The following is a 24307-nucleotide window of genomic DNA, read 5'->3' on the forward strand; positions in this document are numbered from 1 at the left end:
GTGCCTTGACACAATCCGGTGTCTGAGGTCTAAAGACAATTCCCTTGACTTCATTGCTTGGTTTCTGCTCTGATATGCACTGTCAACTGTGAGACCGTTTATAGACAAGTGTGTGCCATTCCAAGTTATGTTCAATCAACTGAATTTACCACAGGTGGTCTCCAATCAAGTTGTAGAAGCATCTCAAGGATGATCAGTGTAAACTGGATGCACCTGAGCTCAATTTTGAGCGTCATAGCAAAGGGTGTAAATACTTATGTACCTATTATGTTTAAATGTTTACATTTTTAAAAGATTTACAAAAATGTCTGAAAACATGTTTTCACTTTGTCATTATAGGCTATTTCGTGTAGATTTGTTAAAATAAAGGTATACTAAAATCGGATTTCGAATATGTCTGTAACGTAACAAGATGTGGAAAAAGTGAAGGGGTGTGAATATTTTCTGATGGCACTGTATATATGTATATATGTATATATGTATATATGTATATATATTTGTATTGTAGTTCTTGACAAAGGTTTGCTAAAGTAATCCCTTGCCCAAGATTGTTATATCAGCTATTGATGAATGATGGTTTATGCAGTGCCATCTGAGGTATTGAAGATCACAGGTGTTCAGCTTAGGATTGTCCCTCCAGATTTTTTTAATTGTTTACAGATATAGTTATGCAACTTTTTTTGTAATGTGTTAAAAGCCTGAAATGCAGAAATGGATATATAACAAACAAAATAGTTTATTATATTGGGTTTATACTGTCTGCAATTAAATTAAACTCAAACACTGCTTTATTGTTGTTATTATTATTCTTAGAGATGGGACGATCGATCGGCTACGAATCGGTATCGGCCGATTTTTAATCAAAATATGCGATCGGCGATATTTGCTAAAAGTAGCCGATCCGATCGTGTGATATATAAAGACCATGTTAAGTTAACAGCTCAGTGGATTGATCCAGACTTTGAGCTACGAAGCACCAACCATCACATCACCATTCATCAACAATCGTACAGAAACCATCGTGAAAGCTCTTACGATGTAATTTTGCTGATTGTAATATTTACTTTAAAAAGATCATTCAACCCAGTCACATCTGAGTCGATTCTATCAGCGCGTTATATAAACTCCTGGTTCACTTTGGTAAATCGTAAGCGGTTCTTACTTGTGATGTAGATGAGAACAGAAGACGTTACAGAGCCAATCCGAGGCAAAAGTTTATTCATTACCAAATTCGTTAGTTCAGGATCATCTGCTGAACTTTTAGAAAACTTTTAGCTCCTTAGACGGAACGAGTCTGACTCGGTTACAGATCTGTGGTAATAGCAGTTTAATTAAGCTTTTTAATTAAGCTTTTTAATGTAAGAGAGTCACACAAAATGTTCTGTAGTAGCTGGTGTTTATTTAAAACCATGACATTTAATTAATAACAGTAAACACGGAGAGATAACTGAGAAGAGAAACTTACGCTTCACATAAAAACGAATCAACTCATGAATCAATGATTTACTTATAGCGATACTGTGAACAAACTGGAAACGTGCGGCATGAGAGATTCAAATATCAGGGTCACAAGTCCTAGGATAAAACATCATGTCGTCTGTGAGAAAGCTGAAGCTTGGGCATTATTGGTCCTTCCAACAGAACAGTGCCCCAATGGGTGATTTGCCAATGTTTGAAGATTCCATTGATGTGGAGGCATATATTGGGATTTTAGAGAGACACAAATACCATTGAGGCAATGTAGAACTCTTATAGTGATAATGCAGGTAGAGTGGCCAGATAATATTCTGGTATACACCAAAATACAGTGGGGTCAAACAGTATTTAGTCAGCCACTGATTGTGCAAGTTCTCCTACTTAGAAAGATGAGAGAGGTCTGTAGTTTTCATCATAGGTACACTTCAACTATGAGAGATAAAATGAGAAAAAAAAATCCAGGAAATCACATAGGATTTTTAAAGAATTTTTTTGTAAATTATGGTGGAAAATAAGTATTTGGTCAATAACAAACAAGCAAGATTTCTGGCTCTCACAGACCTGTAACTTCTTCTTTAAGAAGCTCTTCTGTCCTCCACTCGTTACCTGTATTAATGGCACCTGTTTGACCTCATTATCTGTTTAAAAGACACCTGTCCACAGCCTCAAACAGTCTCCAAACTCAACCATGGCCAAGACCAAAGAGCTGTCGAAGGACACCAGGAAGAAAATTGTAGACCTGCACCAGGCTGGGAAGAGTGAATCTACAATAGGCAAGCAGGTTGGTGTGAATAAATCAACTGTGGGAGCAATTGTAAGAAAATGGAAGACATACAAGACCATTGATAATCTCCCTTGGGGTCAAGATCTCATCCCGTGGGATCAAAATGATCATGAGAACGGTGAACAAAAATCCCAGAACTACACGGAGGGACCTGATGAATGACCTGCAGAGAGCTGGGACCAAAGTAACAAAGGCTACCATCAGTAACACACTATGCCGAGAGGGACTCAAATCCTGCAGTGCCAGGCGTGTCCCCCTGCTTAAGCAAGTACATGTCCAGGCCCGTCTGAAGTTTGCTAGAGAGCATATGGATGATCCAGAAGAGGATTGGGAGAATATCATGTGGTCAGATGAAACCAAAATGGAACTCTTTGGTAAAAACTCAACTCATCGTGTTTGGAGGAAGAAGAAGAACCCAAGAACACCATACCTACTGTGAAGCATGGGGGTGGAAACATCATGCTTTGGGGCTGTTTTTCTGCAAAGGGGACAGGATGACTAATGCGTGTTAAGGGAAGAATGAACGGGGCCATGTATCGTGAGATTTTAAGCCAAAACCTCCTTCCATCAGTGAAAGCATTGAAGGTGGAACGTGGCTGGGTCTTCCAGCATGACAGTGATCCCAAACACACCGCTTGGGCAACGAAGGAGTGGCTCCGTAAAAAGCATTTCAAGGTCCTGGAGTGGCCTAGCCAGTCTCCAGACCTCAACCCCATAGAAAATTTGTGGAGTCCGTGTTGCCCAGCGACAGCCCCAAAACATCACTGCTCTAGAGGAGATCTGCATGGAGGAATGGGCCAAAATACCAGCTACAGTGTGTGCAAACCTGGTGAAGACTTACAGGAAACGTTTGACCTCTGTCATTGCCAACAAAGGTTATGTTACAAAGTATTGAGTTGAACTTTTGTTATTGACCAAATACTTATTTTCCACCATAATTTACAAAAAAATTCTTTAAAAATCCTACAATGAGATTTCCTGGAAAAATTTTTTTTCCTCATTTTGTCTCTCATAGTTGAAGTGTACCTATGATGAAAACTACAGACCTCTCTCATCTTTCTAAGTAGGAGAACTTGCACAATCAGTGGTTGACTAAATACTTTTTGGCCCCACTGTATATACTGGTGTATACAGTACATAACTGGCTAAATAACAATCTGTAACAAGCCTTTGGTTTCTCAGTTATGAAAGGTCTATTGCAATAATAGCTACAACTTACTGGTAACAGTTTCCCAGCAATATTGATCTGCTTGAGTTTTATGTAAACATACACTCTTGACAAAAGTATTGGGACACCCCTTGTTATTATTGAATTTGTGTGTTTCAGCCACATTGCTAACGTGTAATAAATAAATTATATAAAGGAAATTATATGCTTCCAACTTTGTAGCACAGCAGTACTGTGCTTTTGAACAGAAAGCAAGGTCTATAAAGACATGAAGAAAAGCTTGGTTTAAAGAAGTTTCATTTACCTACACAAACCCTTGAACTCAGCCCCCCTTTGGAATGAACTGAAGCATTAATTAAGGCTTTCTTGACCAACATCAGTGCCAGCTATATACGCTCTTTTGACCGACTGGGCCCAAATTCCCACAGACATACTCCCAGGACATTAAGTCTTGGGAGAAACCTTCTTTAAAAAGTGGCTGTTTTCGTAGCTGAAGAGATCACATAGAGCAGTGGTCCCCAACCACCGGGTCCGCGGGTCATTTATTACCAGGCCGCACAGAAAGAATAAATAATTAGAGATTACTTTCATTTCCAACCCATTTTATGTGTTATTGTCTTATCACCCCTAGGTGGGAGCAGTGTCTCGTTGCAGCAAAAAAAGCTCATTTGTGAGTAATATTGTTAAATCCTTCATGCCCCTGCCGGTCCATAAAATTATGTTTTATATGAAACCGGTCCATGATGCAAAAAAGGTTGGGGACCGCTAACATAGAGGACACACTATTATAATACATTTTTGTTTGGTGATAGTATGTTCAACAAGCTAATGGTCAGGTGTCCAAATACTTTTGGTCATGTAGTTTTTTTTTTGCATTTATCCATCTGGTACTTTAATTACTTAAGTTCCATTAGTAACTGCAAACTTGATGAATTGCACTAAACAATATTTAAATCAAGCAACTGTCTCCTTGTGTTGGTCTTGCATCAGTCCTTTTGTGGTTTGATTGAATCATTATCTTTTTCATAGATCAACCAGTTTCGCCGGTGGCTAAGTGGGTAGCACTGTTGCCTCACAGCAAGAAGGTCCCGCGATCTGGGTCCTTTCTGTGTGGAGTTTGCATGATCTCCCCGTGTCTGCATGGGTTTACTCCGGGTGCTCCGGTTTCCTCCCACAGTCCAAAGACATGCAAGTGTGGTGAATTGGAGATTTGACTAAATTGTCCATGACACTGTTTGATATAACCTTGTGTGAACTGATGAATCTTGTGTAATGAGTAACTACCGTTCCTGTCATTAACGTAACCAAAGTGTAGAAGATGACGTTAAAATCCTAATAAATAAACAACCAGTTTCGCTATATTACTATTATTGCATTTTGCAGTTTTTTGGTCTGCAGTGTTTTAAGGACAAAATATGGAAAAAAAAAAAAAAAAACTTAAGAGGACTGAGCTGTCCATTGTTTTGACAAAAATAAAGGCAAAAACCTTTTGGTTCTTTAATCACAGTTGTGTCTAGGTATATCGTTATATTATTAATGGTGGGCACTGGAGTAGAGGATAGACAGAGCTACCCCGATATTAAAACTAGAGAAACTGAAGTGGACTATATATTAACAAAAGTCCTTTTAGTAGAAACGTTGAGAATATACTACACATTCTAGCCGTTATAGTGGCTCATAGTGAACCGTTGACGCCACGCTTATCGTCACGTGACCGTGGTTTGCTGTAACTGTTTACTAGTGACGTCGCTTACTGAGCTGTGCAGAGACCCGCCTAGAATAAGCAGCCTAAAAAGAGCAAACTCGAGGCGCGGTAGTATATTTTCTTGTCCAGAGCGAACAGGAAAAACTGTTCCACATTTTTCAGACACAAATGCCAGGTCCCACCCAAGCACAGTCCCCAAATGGAGAGAACAATAACGACATCCTTCAAGACAATGGAACGAACATCATTCCCTACAGAAAAAACACAGTTCGAGGAGAGCGCGCCTACAGGTAAAATCAGTGCAGTGCTTTAACAAGTGTGTTTTTTATTAAATGTCTGTCAGTTATTATCTGACCGAGTATTTCAGTTATGTCATATCATGGTTTGGTTTTACATTTAACACGTATCGTTCTGCACATAGATCAGTCGTAGAAACGGTTGCTGTTCGCTTTAGGGCGATGTTTGTGTATCTGGGAAAGCTGGTCCAGAACGTTAGCTTAGCTTTGTATCTTCATTCATTACTAGCTTTCTTGACTTGGTCTATAAGCGCAGACTTTCATTTTGAAGACATACTGCGTACGTAAAGGACATGCCTTCCGATTCGGCATCGTCGTTAAACCTTCCATGCAGCTCGAATACAGCCACACACTACACTCAGCCTGATTGTAATGTTGTATCATTGACAGCCTGGGTTACAATTCAGACTAGCGGATAACGGATCTCTCGGTTTAGCGTTTGCGTTATGTAAATTGACGTTGAGAGCGTCATTTCCATACCAACATTGCAACCTTATGAATGACCACTTTGCAGCCACGGACTATTGATCACTGCTATTAAAGTATGTTTTGTCTCCGATGTAGCAAGACTGATGATAGCTAGCTAACTACAGCGGCAGACAGCTTCTGCCAGGAGAATAGCCAATGCTTTTTTTTTTTTACCACCCATATTACGACAAATCCAGCTTCCGGTTTTAGAGCCGCGCTTGATCCAGCTTTTTGTAGTACCATTGGCTTCTTTTTTCATGAAATTGAAGAAGTAGGACTTATCAGCCAATCTTGCAGCAGAAGGTTGAATCTTTTGGAATACAGGTGGGGAATAAAAATGCTGCAACTGAGTCGGCGCCGCTGTTACTCGTTATGGCATACTTGAATGCCCTTTAATCACTTACCATTAATAGTCGCATGTATGCTAATGAGCAGTCCTTTATCTAGAAGCTCAGGTTTTAATTGAATTAGGACGTGAGCATCTTGAAATATTTCTGAATACATGATTAGTGACAACGTATCAAACATTAAGAAAGGGACACTCCAAGGTTTTCTCAATCATTTTGTTAAACAGCAGCATCACGGCATTCAGGTTTATTCAGTCAAGGCTTATTTAAGCTGTAAGGCTTAAAGGCGTTTTTCCCTAAAGAAGCAGATTTCTGGATTTGGATGTTTGTTTAACTCAACAGATTAAATGATCTTTTTTGTATTATTATTATTGCTACTGACCAAGGAGGGTTGCAACCGTCACACCCCCCTCCGACGTGTGCAGACCGTCCACACCGTCCACACGTATTCACCTCTGCAGGACTGGTTTATATGGGAATCTGTCTTGCACTTGGAGAATCACTGACAGATCTCAATTCTCAGAAGAAGTCTGCTTCAAATAAGTCTTTATGGCAAACTACAAAAAATTATTTCATGTAACTTGTGCCTGTTTTTGTAGCTATACACTGTTTTTGAAATCGTGAGCTTTTTTCCTGGCAAATTCTACATGGTTTTGGTTTGCTGATTTTGTTAATGATCAAACATTTTGCCGGTTTGATTCTGGCACCATTTTATATACTATTTTTAATTGGTAATGCAGAAAATAATTTTAATTCTCTTGCTAGTAATTTAAATTGTAGTAACAGAGACCAAACCTCTTTTGACCAGTGCAATAAAACTGCAACATGTTAAAAGAGCAATATAGTATGCCTCAACTTCAGACTCACAAGACTGAGGAACAAGCCGGATTTGTTGATTGTGATTTCCAGTGCATGATTATGTTGTTGTTGAAGTTCCAAGGGATTCTTAATTTCAGCCATTGTACTAATTCAAAGTGATATAAAAGAAATCAGCATCAAGGAACAAACTGACTTTCCTGCGTTGATCCAGTTTTTCACATGAAGGAGCAATAGCAGATTTAAACATTTTAACTGTGTATATATATATATATATATATATATATATATATATATATATATTGCATATTTAACTGTCCACATATGATGATATAAACCAGCCAAACCTAATCAGAATAAATAATTTACGGGGGCGCTGTTGGGAGAGGAACATGTAAGACGTGTCTACAGTAGCTCCTTCGAAATGTGATAGTTTTAAATACTTTACTTGCACTAAATATACTTTTTTTTGTCGATGGTGGACGTCTGAACTGCGAGTGATTAATTCCGTTTAATTTATTTTAATTTTGAACTCATTGCAATGGCGGGCCGAGGTAAATCCGAGGTGGCTAAAGTAGGCCGCGCTAAACCGAGGCTTTCACCTGAGCCTGAACTTAAACAGCCGCCGGACGCTAATGAAACTTTGTTGTCTAGCTTGAAGCAAATGATGGACGAAATGCGTGCGGACATTATTAGTAAATTTGAAGATACCATCTCGACAGCTGTAAAGAGAGAGATAGCTGCAGCCCTGACATCGTTCGAAAATAAGATTGCATCGCATGCCGAAACCATCGCTGACCTAGAACGCTCGGCTACTGACCACGATGGCAAACTAACCAATCTCCAAACGCAGGTTACCACACTAACTACACTGGTCGATTCCCTCTCTAAGAAATGTGATGACTTAGAAGGACGCTCGAGGTGGAATAATGTCCGTCTGGTTGGCTTGCCCGAGGGCATAGAGGGTCCTCGCCCCACCGAATTCATGGCCCAGTTTCTTCAAAATCTATTTGAGTTTGACGAGGTGCCTGTGTTGGACCGGGCTCACCGCACTCTAAAGATGGAGAACGTCCACGGCCACTTGTTATTCGAGTTAACCAGTTCCAAGTTCGGAACCAAATCCTGCGCAAAGCTGCTGAAAAATCTCCGCTCTCCTATATGGGTAAGAGGATTTCCATTTTCCCGGACTTTTCCCCGGCAGTGGCTAAGAAACGGGCAGCTTTTGGTAAAGTGAAAAAGGTGCTTCATTCTTGCGCGAACGTTAAATTTGGACTTATGTTCCCCGCAACCTTACGCATCACTTGGCCTGATGGACAAATTCGTAAATTCGAGGACCCGACATTGGCACTGGACTTTGTGGAACAGAACCTAAATAAGTAGTTTTTCTTCTTTTTGGATATTGCTTTAGGGTCGTGTAGGCGGCTGTGTTTTGAGTGGCACTGCTATCAAAGACCATATTGGTCCCTTTTTTTTTTTTTTTTCAGCAGACGGTCTGATCACCGTCGCAAGTTCACGTTGATTATTCGAACTGATTATTGACGTATGTTTTATATCATTTTACAACTTTGGTCCCTTTTCTGTGTGCAGGTATTTTTAGGTGCATTGTTTATTAAATACATATGTCACGTTTCATTGGAACGCCGAGTTGGTAGAGCTAGTTGTTTGGTTAAGCAACGTAGAGGCGTTATGGTTCATTGTGTAATTGAGAGGTGGGAGGGGGGGTATATAATGTGGTGTGTATTTTTGTTGTTGTTGTTTGTTTGTTGTTTTTTCCTTCTTTTCTTTTCTTTTTACTTTTTCCCTTTGGTCAGCTATTCATGCAGAGGACATTCAAGGTCCATAAGATCTAGTCATGACTCAACCTAGCCTCATAGCACCAACCACAGGGGGTGATATTAAATTTATTAGCTTTAACTGTAGGGGGCTTAATAATCCAACAAAACGTGACAGGGTGTTGAATTATCTTCGTCATCTGGGAGCTCACGTCATCTTTCTACAGGAAACCCATCTTAGAGCGGCAGACCATCTAAAATTGAAGAGGGGATGGGTTGGTCAGATCTTTCGCTCTCCTTCTCTGGGCAGAGCGAGAGGAGTAGCTATCCTGTTGCATAAGTCGGTCTCCTTTTTGCAGCCAAAGGTAATATCTGATCCCAAGGGTAGATTCATTATAGTCACTGGCGAGATGTATAACACTCGGGTGGTCTTGGCTAATGTGTATGCTCCTAACTGGGATGATGATGCCTTTTTTAAACGTTTTCTTTCAACACTTCCTGATTTGTCTGCACACTATTTGCTAATGGGAGGGGATTTCAATTGTTGGCTTGACCCTCACTTAGATCGCTCTTCTTTAGATACTCGAGCAGTTTCAAAATCAGCAAAAGTAATTCACTCTTTTATGCAAGATCTTGCCGTTTCAGATGTATGGCGTTTTTTGAATCCTTCCAAAAGGGAATACTCTTTTTTTTTCCCCCAAGTCCACCATACTTTTACCCGCATTGATTACTTTCTGATTGACAATAGATTACTCCCACGTGTGTCAGCTTGTAAATATGATGCTATTGTCATCTCTGACCACGCCCCAATTTCTTTAAATGTTCATTGTAAAAATGTGGTCAATACTCGTGCCCCATGGCGTCTTAATTCCAGCCAACTGTTAAATGAGGACTTTGTTATCTTTGTGTCCCACCAAATCGACCTCTTTTTGAGTCTGAACAAAACACCGGGGGTTTCCGCTTCATTATTATGGGAAACTTTAAAGGCATATATTAGGGGGATGATCATGTCATACACGCGTCATGATAGAAAATCTAGAGAGGACCAATTGGACAAGTTAATGCGGCGTATCTCTCAACTAGATGATGCATATGCATCATCCCGATCCCTGTCAATATACAAGGAGCGTCTAGCCTTACAAGCTGAGTTTGACGTCCTTATGACTCATCGCACCACTGAACTGTTGCTCCAAACAAAATCTCAATTGTATGAACATGGTGATAAGGCTAGCAAACTATTAGCACATCAGCTACTCCAAAGTTCATCTTCTCATCAAATTTCCCAAATTCAAACTAGCTCAGGTAATACTGTTGACCCTCTGGAAATTAATAAAGCATTTAGAGATTTTTATGCATCTCTTTATTTATCTGATCAAACTACCAATCCATCTGATCGCAATAAATTCTTTGATAAATTGGATATTCCCACTATCGACCTGTCTGTTGCTGCGGAATTAGAGAAACCAATCACTTTATCAGAACTTAAAACTGCTGCATTTTCGTTGCAAAGTGGGAAATGTCCTGGGCCAGATGGTTACCCATCTGAGTTCTACAAAAAGTTTTGGGATAAACTAGCCCCCCTATTATTTGACATGTTCAATGAATCTCTAGAACTTGGACACCTTCCCCAAACTCTCTCTCAGGCTTCTATCTCCCTCTTGTTAAAGAAGGGTAAAGACCCTTTGGCTTGCTCCTCTTACCGTCCAATAAGCTTGCTGAATGTTGATTTTAAAATACTGTCAAAATTGTTGGCCCAGCGTATTGAGTCTGTTCTCCCAACTATAATTTCTACAGACCAGACAGGGTTTATACAAAACAGGCATTCATTTTCCAACCTTAGATGCTTGTTTAACACAATATACAACATCCCCTCCTCTAACACCCATGAAGCCCTGATTTCTCTGGATGCAGAGAAAGCATTTGATAGAGTGGAGTGGGACTACCTTTTTCATGCATTGGAGAGATTTGGCTTTGGGAATGGTTTTATCAATTGGATAAAACTTCTCTATTCCTCTCCGCAAGCCTCAGTTAGGACGAATAGTGTTCAGTCTGAATATTTTCGCCTTCACCGATCCACGAGACAGGGGTGCCCCCTGCTTTTTGCAATTAGCATTGAACCCCTATCCATAGCCCTCAGACTAAATTCTAATATTACTGGCATACTTAGAAATAATGTAGAACTGAGGGTTTCACTCTATGCAGATGACCTCCTTTTATACGTTTCCAATTTGCCTATATCCATTCCTGCTGCTCTGGATACTCTTCAGTCTTTTGGATCAATTTCAGGATATAAATTAAACTTAAATAAAAGTGAAATATTCCCTATTAATAAACCTTTACTTTACATACTTTTCCCTTTAGAATAGCTCAAAATAGCTTTACTTATCTGGGCGTCCATGTTACACGTAAATTTGGTGATCTTTATACAGCCAATTTTGCCCCTTTGTTGACCCGTATTCGGGAGGACTGTGAACGTTGGTCTACACTCAATTTATCTCTGGCTGCTCGAGTCAACTCAGTTAAGATGAACATTCTTCCTCGGTTCTCCTATCTTTTTCAATGCATTCCATATCCCCTTCCTCAGACCTTCTTTCGTAAGGTGGATAGCCTAATTACTGAATTTATTTGGAATAAGAAAATTCCCAGGTTGCGTAAACAGTACCTGCAAAGACCTAGACCTCTTGGTGGACTAGGACTACCAAATTTCAGATTTTACCACTGGGCGGCTAACATTAGAATTTGCAAATACTGGCTTTTTCATGAAAACTTTGGACCCCCTCCTGCCTGGCTGGCTATAGAATCAAACTCTGTTAAACCGGTATCCTTGAAAGCACTGGTCTATTCTCCTATTCATTCTTCCACTTCACTTTATACAAAAAAATTTAATTGTCAAAACTTCTCTCAAGATTTGGACCCAAGTTAAAAGTTACTTTGGCTTGCAATCATTCTCAATTTATGCTCCTCTGGCTGCTAATCACTTTTTTCCTCCCTCCCTGGTGGATGGTGCCTTTTCCAGGTGGGCGAACCTTGGTATAAACTCCTTTAAAGACTTGTATTTTGATAATGTCTTTGCTTCGTTTCAGCAACTTTCAGATAGATTTTCTATACCCAGACATCACTTTTTCAGATATCTACAGGTTCGTAGCTTTGTTAACAATACGTTCCCCACATTCCCCAACTCACCTGGAGACTCAACAGTAGATGGTCTCCTCACACTAAGTACAACTCTTAAGGGGCTAATTTCCAAAATTTATAATCAAATCTATGCCTTACGGTCAGAGTCGTTAAATACCATTAAATCCCTCTGGGAAGAGGACCTGGGGATAGTGATAACGGAGCCAGTTTGGGAGGAGATTTTACAACGTATACATAAGTCTTCCATTTGTGCAAGGCATGGACTTATCCAATTTAAGCTGGTTCATCGCACATACTATACCAAAGTCCGGTTGTCTAAATTCTATGAAAATGTATCTCCATTGTGTGATAGGTGTCAACAGGCTCCTGCCAATCTTATACACATGTTCTGGCTTTGCCCTTCCCTCTTTGCTTACTGGACGGAGATTTTTGGCACCCTGTCAAAGATAACTGGAGAGGAGATCGAACCAAATGCCTTGTGTGCGCTGTTTGGGGTTACTCTGTCACAATCTCTCCCAACACCCAAAAAGAATGTAATAGCATTTGTTACTCTATTAGCTAGGAGATTAATTGTGATTAATTGGAAATCCAAAACTCCTCCTTCCTACACTCACTGGATCAGGGATGTTTTTCCTCTGTCTTAAGCTGGAGAAAATTAGACTTACGCTTAGTGGCTTTTCAAACAAATTTGAGAGGATATGGGCCCCATTTTTCCAATTTGTGGGGGGGACAGATCTTCCACTCACTCCAGATTAATCCTACTTGTTGGTTGGTCGCTTGGTTTACTGGTTATCGCTGAATGTTGCTGTTTCTGTCTGGGTATTGGTGGTTGTATATGTGTTTTGCGTGGTGGGCTGGCCAATAGGGGTTTTCTTTCTTTTCTTTTAGAATTTTAATTGTTTTTTATTATTATTATTATTTTTTTATTTTTTATTTTTTATTTTATTTTTTATATATATATATTTTTTTCTAATTATATGTATGTGTGTATGTATATGTGTATGTATGTATGTGTATGAGTAGGTGTATGTGTGTATGTATATACAGTGTATCACAAAAGTGAGTACACCCCTCACATTTCTGCAGATATTTAAGTATATCTTTTCATGGGACAACACTGACAAAATGACACTTTGACACAATGAAAAGTAGTCTGTGTGCAGCTTATATAACAGTGTAAATTTATTCTTCCCTCAAAATAACTCAATATACAGCCATTAATGTCTAAACCACCGGCAACAAAAGTGAGTACACCCCTTAGTGAAAGTTCCTGAAGTGTCAATATTTTGTGTGGCCACCATTATTTCCCAGAACTGCCTTAACTCTCCTGGGCATGGAGTTTACCAGAGCTTCACAGGTTGCCACTGGAATGCTTTTCCATTCCTCCATGACGACATCACGGAGCTGGCGGATATTCGAGACTTTGCGCTCCTCCACCTTCCGCTTGAGGATGCCCCAAAGATGTTCTATTGGGTTTAGGTCTGGAGACATGCTTGGCCAGTCCATCACCTTTACCCTCAGCCTCTTCAATAAAGCAGTGGTCGTCTTAGAGGTGTGTTTGGGGTCATTATCATGCTGGAACACTGCCCTGCGACCCAGTTTCCGGAGGGAGGGGATCATGCTCTGCTTCAGTATTTCACAGTACATATTGGAGTTCATGTGTCCCTCAATGAAATGTAACTCCCCAACACCTGCTGCACTCATGCAGCCCCAGACCATGGCATTCCCACCACCATGCTTGACTGTAGGCATGACACACTTATCTTTGTACTCCTCACCTGATTGCCACCACACATGCTTGAGACCATCTGAACCAAACAAATTAATCTTGGTCTCATCAGACCATAGGACATGGTTCCAGTAATCCATGTCCTTTGTTGACATGTCTTCAGCAAACTGTTTGCGGGCTTTCTTGTGTAGAGACTTCAGAAGAGGCTTCCTTCTGGGGTGACAGCCATGCAGACCAATTTGATGTAGTGTGCGGCGTATGGTCTGAGCACTGACAGGCTGACCCCCCACCTTTTCAATCTCTGCAGCAATGCTGACAGCACTCCTGCGCCTATCTTTCAAAGACAGCAGTTGGATGTGACGCTGAGCACGTGCACTCAGCTTCTTTAAACGACCAACGCGAGGTCTGTTCTGAGTGGACCCTGCTCTTTTAAAACGCTGGATGATCTTGGCCACTGTGCTGCAGCTCAGTTTCAGGGTGTTGGCAATCTTCTTGTAGCCTTGGCCATCTTCATGTAGCGCAACAATTCGTCTTTTAAGATCCTCAGAGAGTTCTTTGCCATGAGGTGCCATGTTGGAACTTTCAGTGACCAGTATGAGAGAGTGTGAGAGCTGTACTACTAAATTGAACACTCCTGCTCCCTATGCACACCCGAGACCTAGTAACACTAGCGAGTCACATGACATTTTGGAGGGAAAATTACGAGCAGTGCTTAATTTGGACATTTAGGGGTGTAGTCTCTTAGGGGTGTACTCACTTTTGTTGCCGGTGGTTTAGACATTAATGGCTGTATATTGAGTTATTTTGAGGGAAGAATAAATTTACACTGTTATATAAGCTGCACACAGACTACTTTTCATTGTGTCAAAGTGTCATTTTGTCAGTGTTGTCCCATGAAAAGATATACTTCAATATCTGCAGAAATGTGAGGGGTGTACTCACTTTTGTGATACACTGTATGTATGTATATATATGTATGTATGTATATGTATATGTCTTGCGTAGTGCTTAATATGTTATTGCTTATGTATTTGTTATGAATACCTGTAGGACATTTGTATGTTGTCTTTGATTCAAAAAATTTAATAAATAAAGTTGGGGGAAAAAAAAGAATAAATAATTTACCAAAAATTACAGTAACTTAATTTGGCGTGTTAAGGATGTGTACAAGTGATAATCAATGCTTGACTTCTTACAAGCCATCTATACATAATACATCGCTGTACAAAATGAAGATGTAATCAGCAACGTAAAACAAAAACACAAAACAGAATATGTACATACTGTATATAGACAATGCTAAAAAGGACTGAGCAGTCAGCGACCATTAGCTGTCAGCAGCAGCGTTTTATGCCTTGTGTCTAATGCAGATTGGTGAACCAACATCATTCGAATTGGAAGATGGGTAGAAGGCAAAAAGAAAAAAAACAACATGCCAAAACAAAAATCTGTCCAGAGAAGTAACTTTATATGAGCTAAGCAAAGTCACAACTTTTAGTATTTAATAATTACCAACAAAGAACTAAGAGGTCAATAGTAAACAGTTAAATGACGTTATAAACCTTTCTGGAAATGGTCTGGGACCTTTCGGTGTGGTTGGCATGTTCTCCTTACGTTTGCGTGGTTTTCCTCCGGGAGCTCCGGTTTTCTCCCACAGTCCAAAGACATGCAGGTAAGGTGAATTGGAGATACAAAATTGTCAATGATTGTGTTTGACATTAAACTTATAAACTGATGAATCTTGTGTAATGAGTAACTACCTATTCTGTCATGAATGTAACCAAAATGTGTAAAACCTGACATTAAAATCCTAATCAATATAAAACTTTCTTTACAGTAAATTAATAAAAGTTGTTGCATGTACTCTATATGGCCAACATAATGTGGACACTTGAGCATAAGCTTGTCGGACATCCTTTTCCTAAACCATGAAAATGTATGTGGAGTTGAATCCCCACTTTGCAGCTATAACCGCCTCCACTCTTCTGGGAAAGATTTCCATAATATTTTAGTGTCTTTAGGAATTTGTGTTCACTCAAAAGCCCATTTGTGAGAACAGTCACTGATGTTGTTTAAGCAGACCTTGCTCACTGCTGACTTTCCAATCCATCCCAAGGGTTTTTAGTTGGGTTGTGGATAGGCCACTAGAGTTCTTTCACAACTCATCAAACCAATAATTTATGGACATTGTTTTGTGCACAAGGGCACTGTCCGAAAAATGGGTAAAATTTTATTCTTAACGGCAATTTTTCTTTAACCCACGTAGCTTAAGTCGCATGTTAATGTTGCTTTATGTCACCTTTATTTATATATATATATATATATATATATATATATATATATATATATATATATATATATATATACACTTGAGGACAAAATTATTAGCCCCCCTATGAAATTTAAAGTTATTTCAAAATTTCCCAAAGTCCTTTTATAACAGAGCAAGGATTTTTCAATATAGCATTTCTAAACATACTAGGTTTCTTTAGAAAGCATAAATTATTTTTATTTGCTTACTATAACAGAACTATTTCAAAAGAAACAAAAATCACCGGGGTCAATATTATTAGCCCCCTTAAGAACTGACTTTTTATTGAGCCATAGCACAAACCACTGTTGTGCAATGGTGTGCTTTAACTTTGTAATGATGAAAGCTCATTAAATCAAGTCACAGCTGAGGATTATCTCCCAATTTACACACAGTATAAAAGCTTCAGTAAGCATTTGAGCTGTCACTTGAGAAAGCATCATGCCAAAAACTAAAGAAATCAGTTTAGACTTGAGAAAAAGAATCATTGATGCTTACAAAGCAGGAGAAGGATATACAAAGTTATCACAGCGTTTCCAAGTGTCAAGAACTGGAGTGAGAAGTATTATTAAAAAATTCAAAGAGAGCCACACAATACAGAACAAGCCTGGCAGAGGTAGGAAGCGCAAGATATCAAAGACCCTGGAAAGGAAACTAGTGAGAGATGTGTCTAAAGACCCCAGAACAACTGCCAAGACACTAGTGAATGACTTGGCCAAGTCAGGAATTATTGTCTCAAAAAAGACAATCACTAGAGCCCTGCACAGGAATGAATTGTGAGGTTGCAGACCAAGAAAAACTCCACTCCTGCAGAAAAGACACCTTCAAGCCAGACTGAAGTACGCTAAGGACAACCTGGAGAAAGATTATGCATACTGGAAGCATGTCCTTTGGTCAGATGAGACAAAAGTAGAGCTCTTTGGCCATAGAGACATTGCTTATATTTGGAGGAAAAAGGGGGAAGCTTATCACCCAAAGAACACCGTCCCCACAGTGAAACACAGTGGTGGGAGTATTATGCTGTGGGGATGCTTCAGTGCATCTGGACCTGGGAATCTTGTCAAGGTGGAAGGAATCATGAGGAAAGAAGGATATATGAAGATTTTGAAAGAAAACCTTAAGCAGTCAGCAGCAAAACTTGGTCTGGGTCGTCGCTTTCTCTTCCAACATGACAACGACCCAAAACATACATCGCGCCTGGTGAAGAACTACCTTCAGAAGACCAAAGTGAATGTTATTGACTGGCCTGCACAAAGCCCTGACTTGAATCCCATTGAAAATCTGTGGGGTGAACTGAAGAAGAAGATTCATGCCAGAAGGCCGTCAAATCTGGAGGAGCTTGAGAGATTTGCCAAAGAAGAATGGGCTGGGATTCCTCAGGAGATGTGTCAGAGACTTGTTAAAAACTACAGCAAACGACTGCAGGCTGTTATCCAGCAAAAAGGATACACAATTGACTATTAGCATCAGGGAGGCTAATAAATTTAGCTTTTTAGTTTTTGATTTTGTGAAATAATTTCATTTCTGTGGGCAAAGTAAAATTATGTAATCATTCAAAATAAAACTGGGATGTTTGAAAAAGCTGTGTTAAAAGTTATTTGCTCTATTTACCAGTACTTGGGAAATACATTTAAAACAATGAATTTTTCATAGGGGGGCTAATAATTTTGTCCTCAAGTGTATATATATATATATATATTAGGGCTGTCAAACGATTACAATTTTTAATCGCGATTAATCTCAGAATTTCATATAGTTAATCGCGATTAATCGCATTAAAAAAAAATCTGTGTAAATGTTATAGAAAACAAGGATTTTTATGTGAAATGTTACAATTAAAATGGTGAACACATTTTATGCTAAATGTACTGATGTTAAAAACTGCTGGGACAAGAGAAAACTGTAAGCGAGTTTTATTCACTCACATACTAGGCAGTAAATGTCAGATTGTAGGTTAGAATTTCTCCATCAGCAAACATTGTAGATCAGCGGTGCTTTAGGTGGGATAAGGCGTAGTTATTGTAACAGACTTTTCTGTGGTTGTATTGTGACAATGGTTTGATGGCCGTTTCTACACGAAGTGAGTGTGTTTTGACCCTTTGGGGCTTCCATAGTGCATGGACTAACGTGCTTGACTCAGCTTTCCGGTATTTGGTACCTTAACAGAATAAGTTAATAAAAGTGTTCTGCTCCCGACAACTTGTGAATATAGCGTGTATTTATTTCTTTATAAGTGCATCACTACAACGCTCGGTTACATTATGTTAACAAACCGCAAATGAAAAACAATGGCAAGTCCGACATTAAAACGTTTGTTTTAACATAATGTTAACATAATGTAACCGAGCGTTGTAGTTCTACCAGTCAAGTCTCAACATTAACTAGAATTTGCGTTAACGGCACTATTATTTTTAATCGCAATAAATTGAAATCGCGTTAATGCGTTATTATCGCGTTAACTTCGACAGCCCTAATATATATATATATATATATATATATATATATATACAGTGTATCACAAAAGTGAGTACACCCCTCACATTTCTGCAAATATTTCATTATATCTTTTCATGGGACAACACTATAGACATGAAACTTGGATATAACTTAGAGTAGTCAGTGTACAGCTTGTATAGCAGTGTAGATTTACTGTCTTCTGAAAATAACTCAACACACAGCCATTAATGTCTAAATAGCTGGCAACATAAGTGAGTACACCCCACAGTGAACATGTCCAAATTGTGCCCAAATGTGTCGTTGTCCCTCCCTGGTGTCATGTGTCAAGGTCCCAGGTGTAAATGGGGAGCAGGGCTGTTAAATTTGGTGTTTTGGGTACAATTCTCTCATACTGGCCACTGGATATTCAACATGGCACCTCATGGCAAAGAACTCTCTGAGGATGTGAGAAATAGAATTGTTGCTCTCCACAAAGATGGCCTGGGCTATAAGAAGATTGCTAACACCCTGAAACTGAGCTACAGCATGCTGGCCAAGGTCATACAGCGGTTTTCCAGGACAGGTTCCACTCGGAACAGGCTTCGCCAGGGTCGACCAAAGAAGTTGAGTCCATGTGTTCGGCGTCATATCCAGAGGTTGGCTTTAAAAAATAGACACATGAGTGCTGCCAGCATCGCTGCAGAGGTTGAAGACGTGGGAGGTCAGCCTGTCAGTGCTCAGACCATACGCCGCACACTGCATCAACTGCATGGTCGTCATCCCAGAAGGAAGCTGACGCACAAGAAAGCCAGCAAACAGTTTGCTGAAGACAAGCAGTCCAAGAACATGGATTACTGAAATGCCCTGTGGTCTGACGAGACCAAGATAAACTTGTTTGGCTCAGATGGTGTCCAGCATGTGTGGCGGCGCCCTGGTGAGAAGTACCAAGACAACTGTATCTTGCCTACAGTCAAGCATGGTGGTGGTAGCATCATGGTCTTGGGCTGCATGAGTGTTGCTGGCACTGGGGAGCTGCAGTTCATTGAGGGAAACATGAATTCCAACATGTACTGTGACATTCTGAAACAGAGCATGATCCCCTCCCTTCGAAAACTGGGCCTCATGGCAGTTTTCCAACACGATAACGACCCCAAACACAACCTCCAAGATGACAACTGCCTTGCTGAGGAAGCTGAAGGTAAAGGTGATGGACTAAACCCAATTGAGCACCTGTGGCGCATCCTCAAGTGGAAGGTGGAGGAGTTCAAGGTGTCTAACATCCACCAGCTCCGTGATGTCATCATGGAGGAGTGGAAGAGGATTCCAGTAGCAACCTGTGCAGCTCTGGTGAATTCCATGCCCAAGAGGGTTAAGGCAGTGCTGGATAATAATGGTGGTCACACAAAATATTGACACTTTGGGCACAATTTGGACATGTTCACTGTGGGGTGTACTCACTTATGTTGCCAGCCATTTAGACATTAATGGCTGTGTGTTGAGTTATTTTCAGAAGACAGTAAATCTACACTGCTATACAAGTTGTACACTGACTACTCTAAGTTATATCCAAGTTTCATGTCTATAGTGTTGTCCCACGAAAAGATATAATGAAATATTTGCAGAAATGTGAGGGGTGTACTCACTTTTGTGATACACTGTGTATATATATATATATATATATATATATGTATGTGTATATATATATATATATATATATATATATATACACACATATATATATATACAGTATATATATATATATATATATATATATATATATATATATATATATGAGCTTTCAGTTTTGATTATTTTCAGTTTTGAAAAAACTAAGAACATTTACTTATGGGTGATTGCATGTAGGTTGATTGTTAAAAATGCAATTATATCTATTTAAAATTTAATCCCTTCTAAATCCACTGTCTGTGCTATACTGTCACTATTTGTAAATGTGTAAAGCACATTTTGTAATACAACTGTTACTGCTCAAATGTAAAAAAAAAACACGGTTGGTAGTTATTATTCATTGTTTGTAAACATGTAACATACATTTTGAAAATGATCATTTTAAGCTGCAAACTACAAAAACAATTTGTAGTTGTAAATCTGTATTTTCTGTTTTGTTTACAGCTGGGGCATGGCGGTTAACGTTTATTCTACCTCAATTACCCAGGAGACTATGAGCAGACATGACATTACTGCCTGGGTAAATGACCTGCTTAGCCTAAACTACACAAAAGTGGAGCAGCTATCTTCAGGTAGGCTTTACACACAGTTATGGCATGCAAATGGTATACATTGATGCTCTCTGGTCAATATACAGTACATTCTACATGTATTGTCATACATATCAGCCTTGGGTAGATTTCGATTTTTGGATTAAAAGTTAATTACATAATTAGTAAGTAGTAGGGCTGCACAATAAGGACCAGTGCAATATTTAATAAAAATGCTTAATATTACAATAATCCATCTTAATTGACTTACATTAATGTTTACACTGAGGACCGTAGTTATGGAGAAAGCACTGTCTGGAGGCAGCCAATAATCCTTTTTTTCCCCTCTGGGTGCAGTATTATGCCGAGAGCCATGCACTGCTATCTGTGATCAGCTGCCCCCATTCAAACGCCTTGACTGATCAGCAGAGGTTGTAATTGCCCCTGCGACGAGGAATCCATTTTCATTTCAGCCAATTCCTTTCCGTACAGACACAAAGTCATGTGTCTGTGTAGGTGCTTGGGGTCCTATCACTGGTGTTCTACCTTTTTTTCCATTGTGCCACCCAAGCACTGAGTGTTTAATATATATTCACAGGGCCACAAATATATTAAATATGTAAATATATTAGCCATGCCAAGAAATTTCTTATTTTCATTAACTAAAAACACTGATTTCTACACAGGCACTAAACTAGCCTACACTATTATTACTTAGATAATATTTTTTGTTTTAAAACTGAACTACTGTTGTGCAAAATGCACAAAAATGTTTGTTTTTAAATAGCTTGGAAATGGGCAGTGTTTACTGAACATCTTATTAAAATATAGCTCTAACATTCCACCAGATTAACTAAGACACAGCTTACAAGGCCCTATAGGTGACCTGCCTGTGTGAACTGTTGTTGTTCAGTACAGTACAGCTCAATGTAGTTTAACACTAAACATTAAGAAACAAAATTAAACAGCTACTTTACTTGGTAAGATTTGTCTTATATCACAGTTCTTATGTTTGGTAGACATAAGTATCTATCCTGCATTGCTAACCAGCCACTAACAGTGTTTAGGGTTCAGCCATATCCACTGTTACTATTGAAAGAAGGAAAAAACAAAACATTATTTTAATAACTGTCCAGCAAAATATAGGTGTGATGACACTAAAGTAGCAAATGTTGCATAAATCTAATAAGCCATGTAGCATCATGCATTGTGGAGGCTTTTTCAGTAGCAGGGACTGACAGTATTGTCAAGAATAATGGGGAGAGGAATAGTGCACAGTAAAAGGATTTCAGATGAACACCTTCAGATTCTTCAAAAAAAAATTGAAATTGCTGTACACCACCGGACCTGGCAAATGTGTATACAATTTAGAAACATATGCATAACGTAAGTCATGACAAGGTTGGACACATTTTATAAATCAGCATAGGTTAAAATACAACAGTACCAAACAGTTAATTTTTTAAAGCACTATGATTCATATACACTTTTTCCTTCCACAGTCCAAAGACATGCAGGTAAAGTAAATTAGAAATACAAAATTGTCTGTGACTGTTTGCCATTAAAAAAAACTTGATAAATCTTGTAACCTGTTTCTTTTATGAATGTACCCAAAGTGTAAAGCATGACTTTAAAATAAAATTTGTTTGTTTTAATTGTTTAATTTTTAAGTTATAGTGTAATAAAATGTATTAAAATATTTTTGCAGGTGCAGCTTACTGCCAGTTTATGGATATGCTTTTCCCTGGCTGCATTAGTCTAAAGAAGGTCAAGTTTCAGGCGAAGCTAGAGCACGAATACATTCACAACTTTAAACTTCTTCAGGCTTCATTCAAGAGAATGAATGTAGATAAGGTAAGAGAAGGCCAAAAGACCTGCTCATTTTTTACAACAAAGCCACACTGTTGTAACATGCAGAATGTAAATTGTATAACTACAAGAGGAATGTCTCTGAAAATGTCATGTACATCTGTGAAGGCACCAATAATGCTGAGGGGTGCATTTGAATGCCCTTTGGTTACTCATACATGCATTGGTGTGATGGCAATAATCAGGATGTTACTTTTCTTTTTGGCTTGGAGAACTTAAATTTAAAACAGTTTAAAATGTGGACTTACTTTACTTACTTACGCATCAGTTCATCTCAGATGAGTTTCAGTTTGGCAAAGTTGGCAGCATTTTTGGATTTTGTTGATATATGGCTTCCTCCTTGGGTTGTAGATTCTTGCTTTGTATATGCATCAATAAAACTGTGTTTACTGGCAAGGTTTTTAAATATTATATTAAAGGCACATTGCTATACATTACCGAAGTGTGTTGATTTTTAATACAGTTTTGTCTGAGAAATCAAAAATCACATGCATTTAATATTTTTAGCCTTGCCCTCTTTTAACACCATTCTGGATTGTAGATGGTGAAATCCCTAAATTCTTAGCAAATGTGCATGAAGAAATGTCTATAAACTGTTCTATTATTTGCTCATGCATTTCTTTGTAAAGTGGCAATTTCAACCTTCTTGCTCATAAACAACTGAGCCTTTTGTTATTGCTGTTTTCATACCCATGACAGCATCACCTGTTTTCATCACCAAATTTTTTTTAACATTTCACAGCAATCCTGGTTTTTGTTTGCCCTGTCCCAATTTGTTGCAGGTATCAAATTATTTATTTTTGTAAATATAAGTTGATTCCCAAAGTTCATAATATTAATGATTATATCTAACTTTTGTTAATAAATATCTGTAAAGGACAATTGTTTTACATAGTTTACAAATCACTACTTTGTTTTATTTACATTTTACCCTTAGTCCCAACATCTTTAGAATTAGATCTGTAGAGACCAAATTAACTACACAGTTATTATATTTTGTTGTATGGTTATGAATTAAAACAAAGTTGTAATTTGCTTGCAAAATTACTTTGCAGATAATTCCAGTAGAGAAACTTGTCAAGGGTCGATTTCAAGATAATCTGGACTTTATTCAGTGGTTTAAAAAGTTCTTTGACGCTAACTATGATGGTAAAGAGTATGACCCTGTGGAGGCACGACAGGGCCAGGATGCCATTCCTCCCCCAGATCCTGGAGAACAGATCTTCAATCTGCCAAAAAAGTCGCACCATGCTGCCAGTTCCCCCACAGCAGGTTAGTTGTTCCCTTTATTTTGATTTATTTATCCTTCTTATTTCTCATATTAGTAACCAGATTATAACATATAATAGTCAAACAATGACTAACAGCTTGACTCCTAAGAACTAAATCATTTTCTGGCTGTTGCTATTGACAATCCATTTAATTTTTTGTATGTAATGACTAACAATGCCATTTGCAACATGTCACCAGGAGCTACTAGATCATCAAGTTCAACTCCCAAATCATCCACGTCAACCTCGCGGCCCTCTTCTGCCAAAAAGGTCCCTGTGATGCCTACAACCCCTGCCAAGGGCGAGAAGGAACTAGAGGCTCAAGTAGCACAGCTTAATGAACAGGTTAACAACAGAAACCCTATTAACATTATACTGACATATTTCTATGTCTATTTCTATTTAAATTTCCCTAAAGTTTTTATACGAAAAACCAATCATGCCTTGAAAATAACTCGCCAGATTAAGCAAGGCGTTATGAAAAACAAACAAATTTCCTTAAATGCAG

At 38.8% G+C, this 24307-nt stretch overlaps 1 protein-coding gene across 4 annotated transcripts in view; it reads left to right on the plus strand.

Moving 5' to 3' along the window:
- mapre2 (microtubule-associated protein, RP/EB family, member 2) overlaps positions 1-24307 on the plus strand; it is a 65232-nt gene that overhangs the window by 35537 nt on the left and 5388 nt on the right. For 3 of the 4 annotated variants that reach the window (XM_062991084.1, XM_062991083.1, XM_062991085.1), the window contains 4 exons: positions 20574-20701; positions 22368-22513; positions 23584-23800; positions 23999-24144. In XM_062991084.1, coding sequence (XP_062847154.1) covers positions 20581-20701; positions 22368-22513; positions 23584-23800; positions 23999-24144 — 630 coding nt within the window. In that variant the 5' untranslated portion in view covers positions 20574-20580. Of the gene's footprint in view, positions 1-5136; positions 5424-20573; positions 20702-22367; positions 22514-23583; positions 23801-23998; positions 24145-24307 lie in introns of those variants that run through there. The other variant, XM_062991082.1, reaches the window with a different exon arrangement.

The sequence above is a fragment of the Trichomycterus rosablanca genome, chromosome 3 (genome assembly GCF_030014385.1).
Source record: "Trichomycterus rosablanca isolate fTriRos1 chromosome 3, fTriRos1.hap1, whole genome shotgun sequence".
Lineage (NCBI taxonomy): Eukaryota > Metazoa > Chordata > Actinopteri > Siluriformes > Trichomycteridae > Trichomycterus > Trichomycterus rosablanca.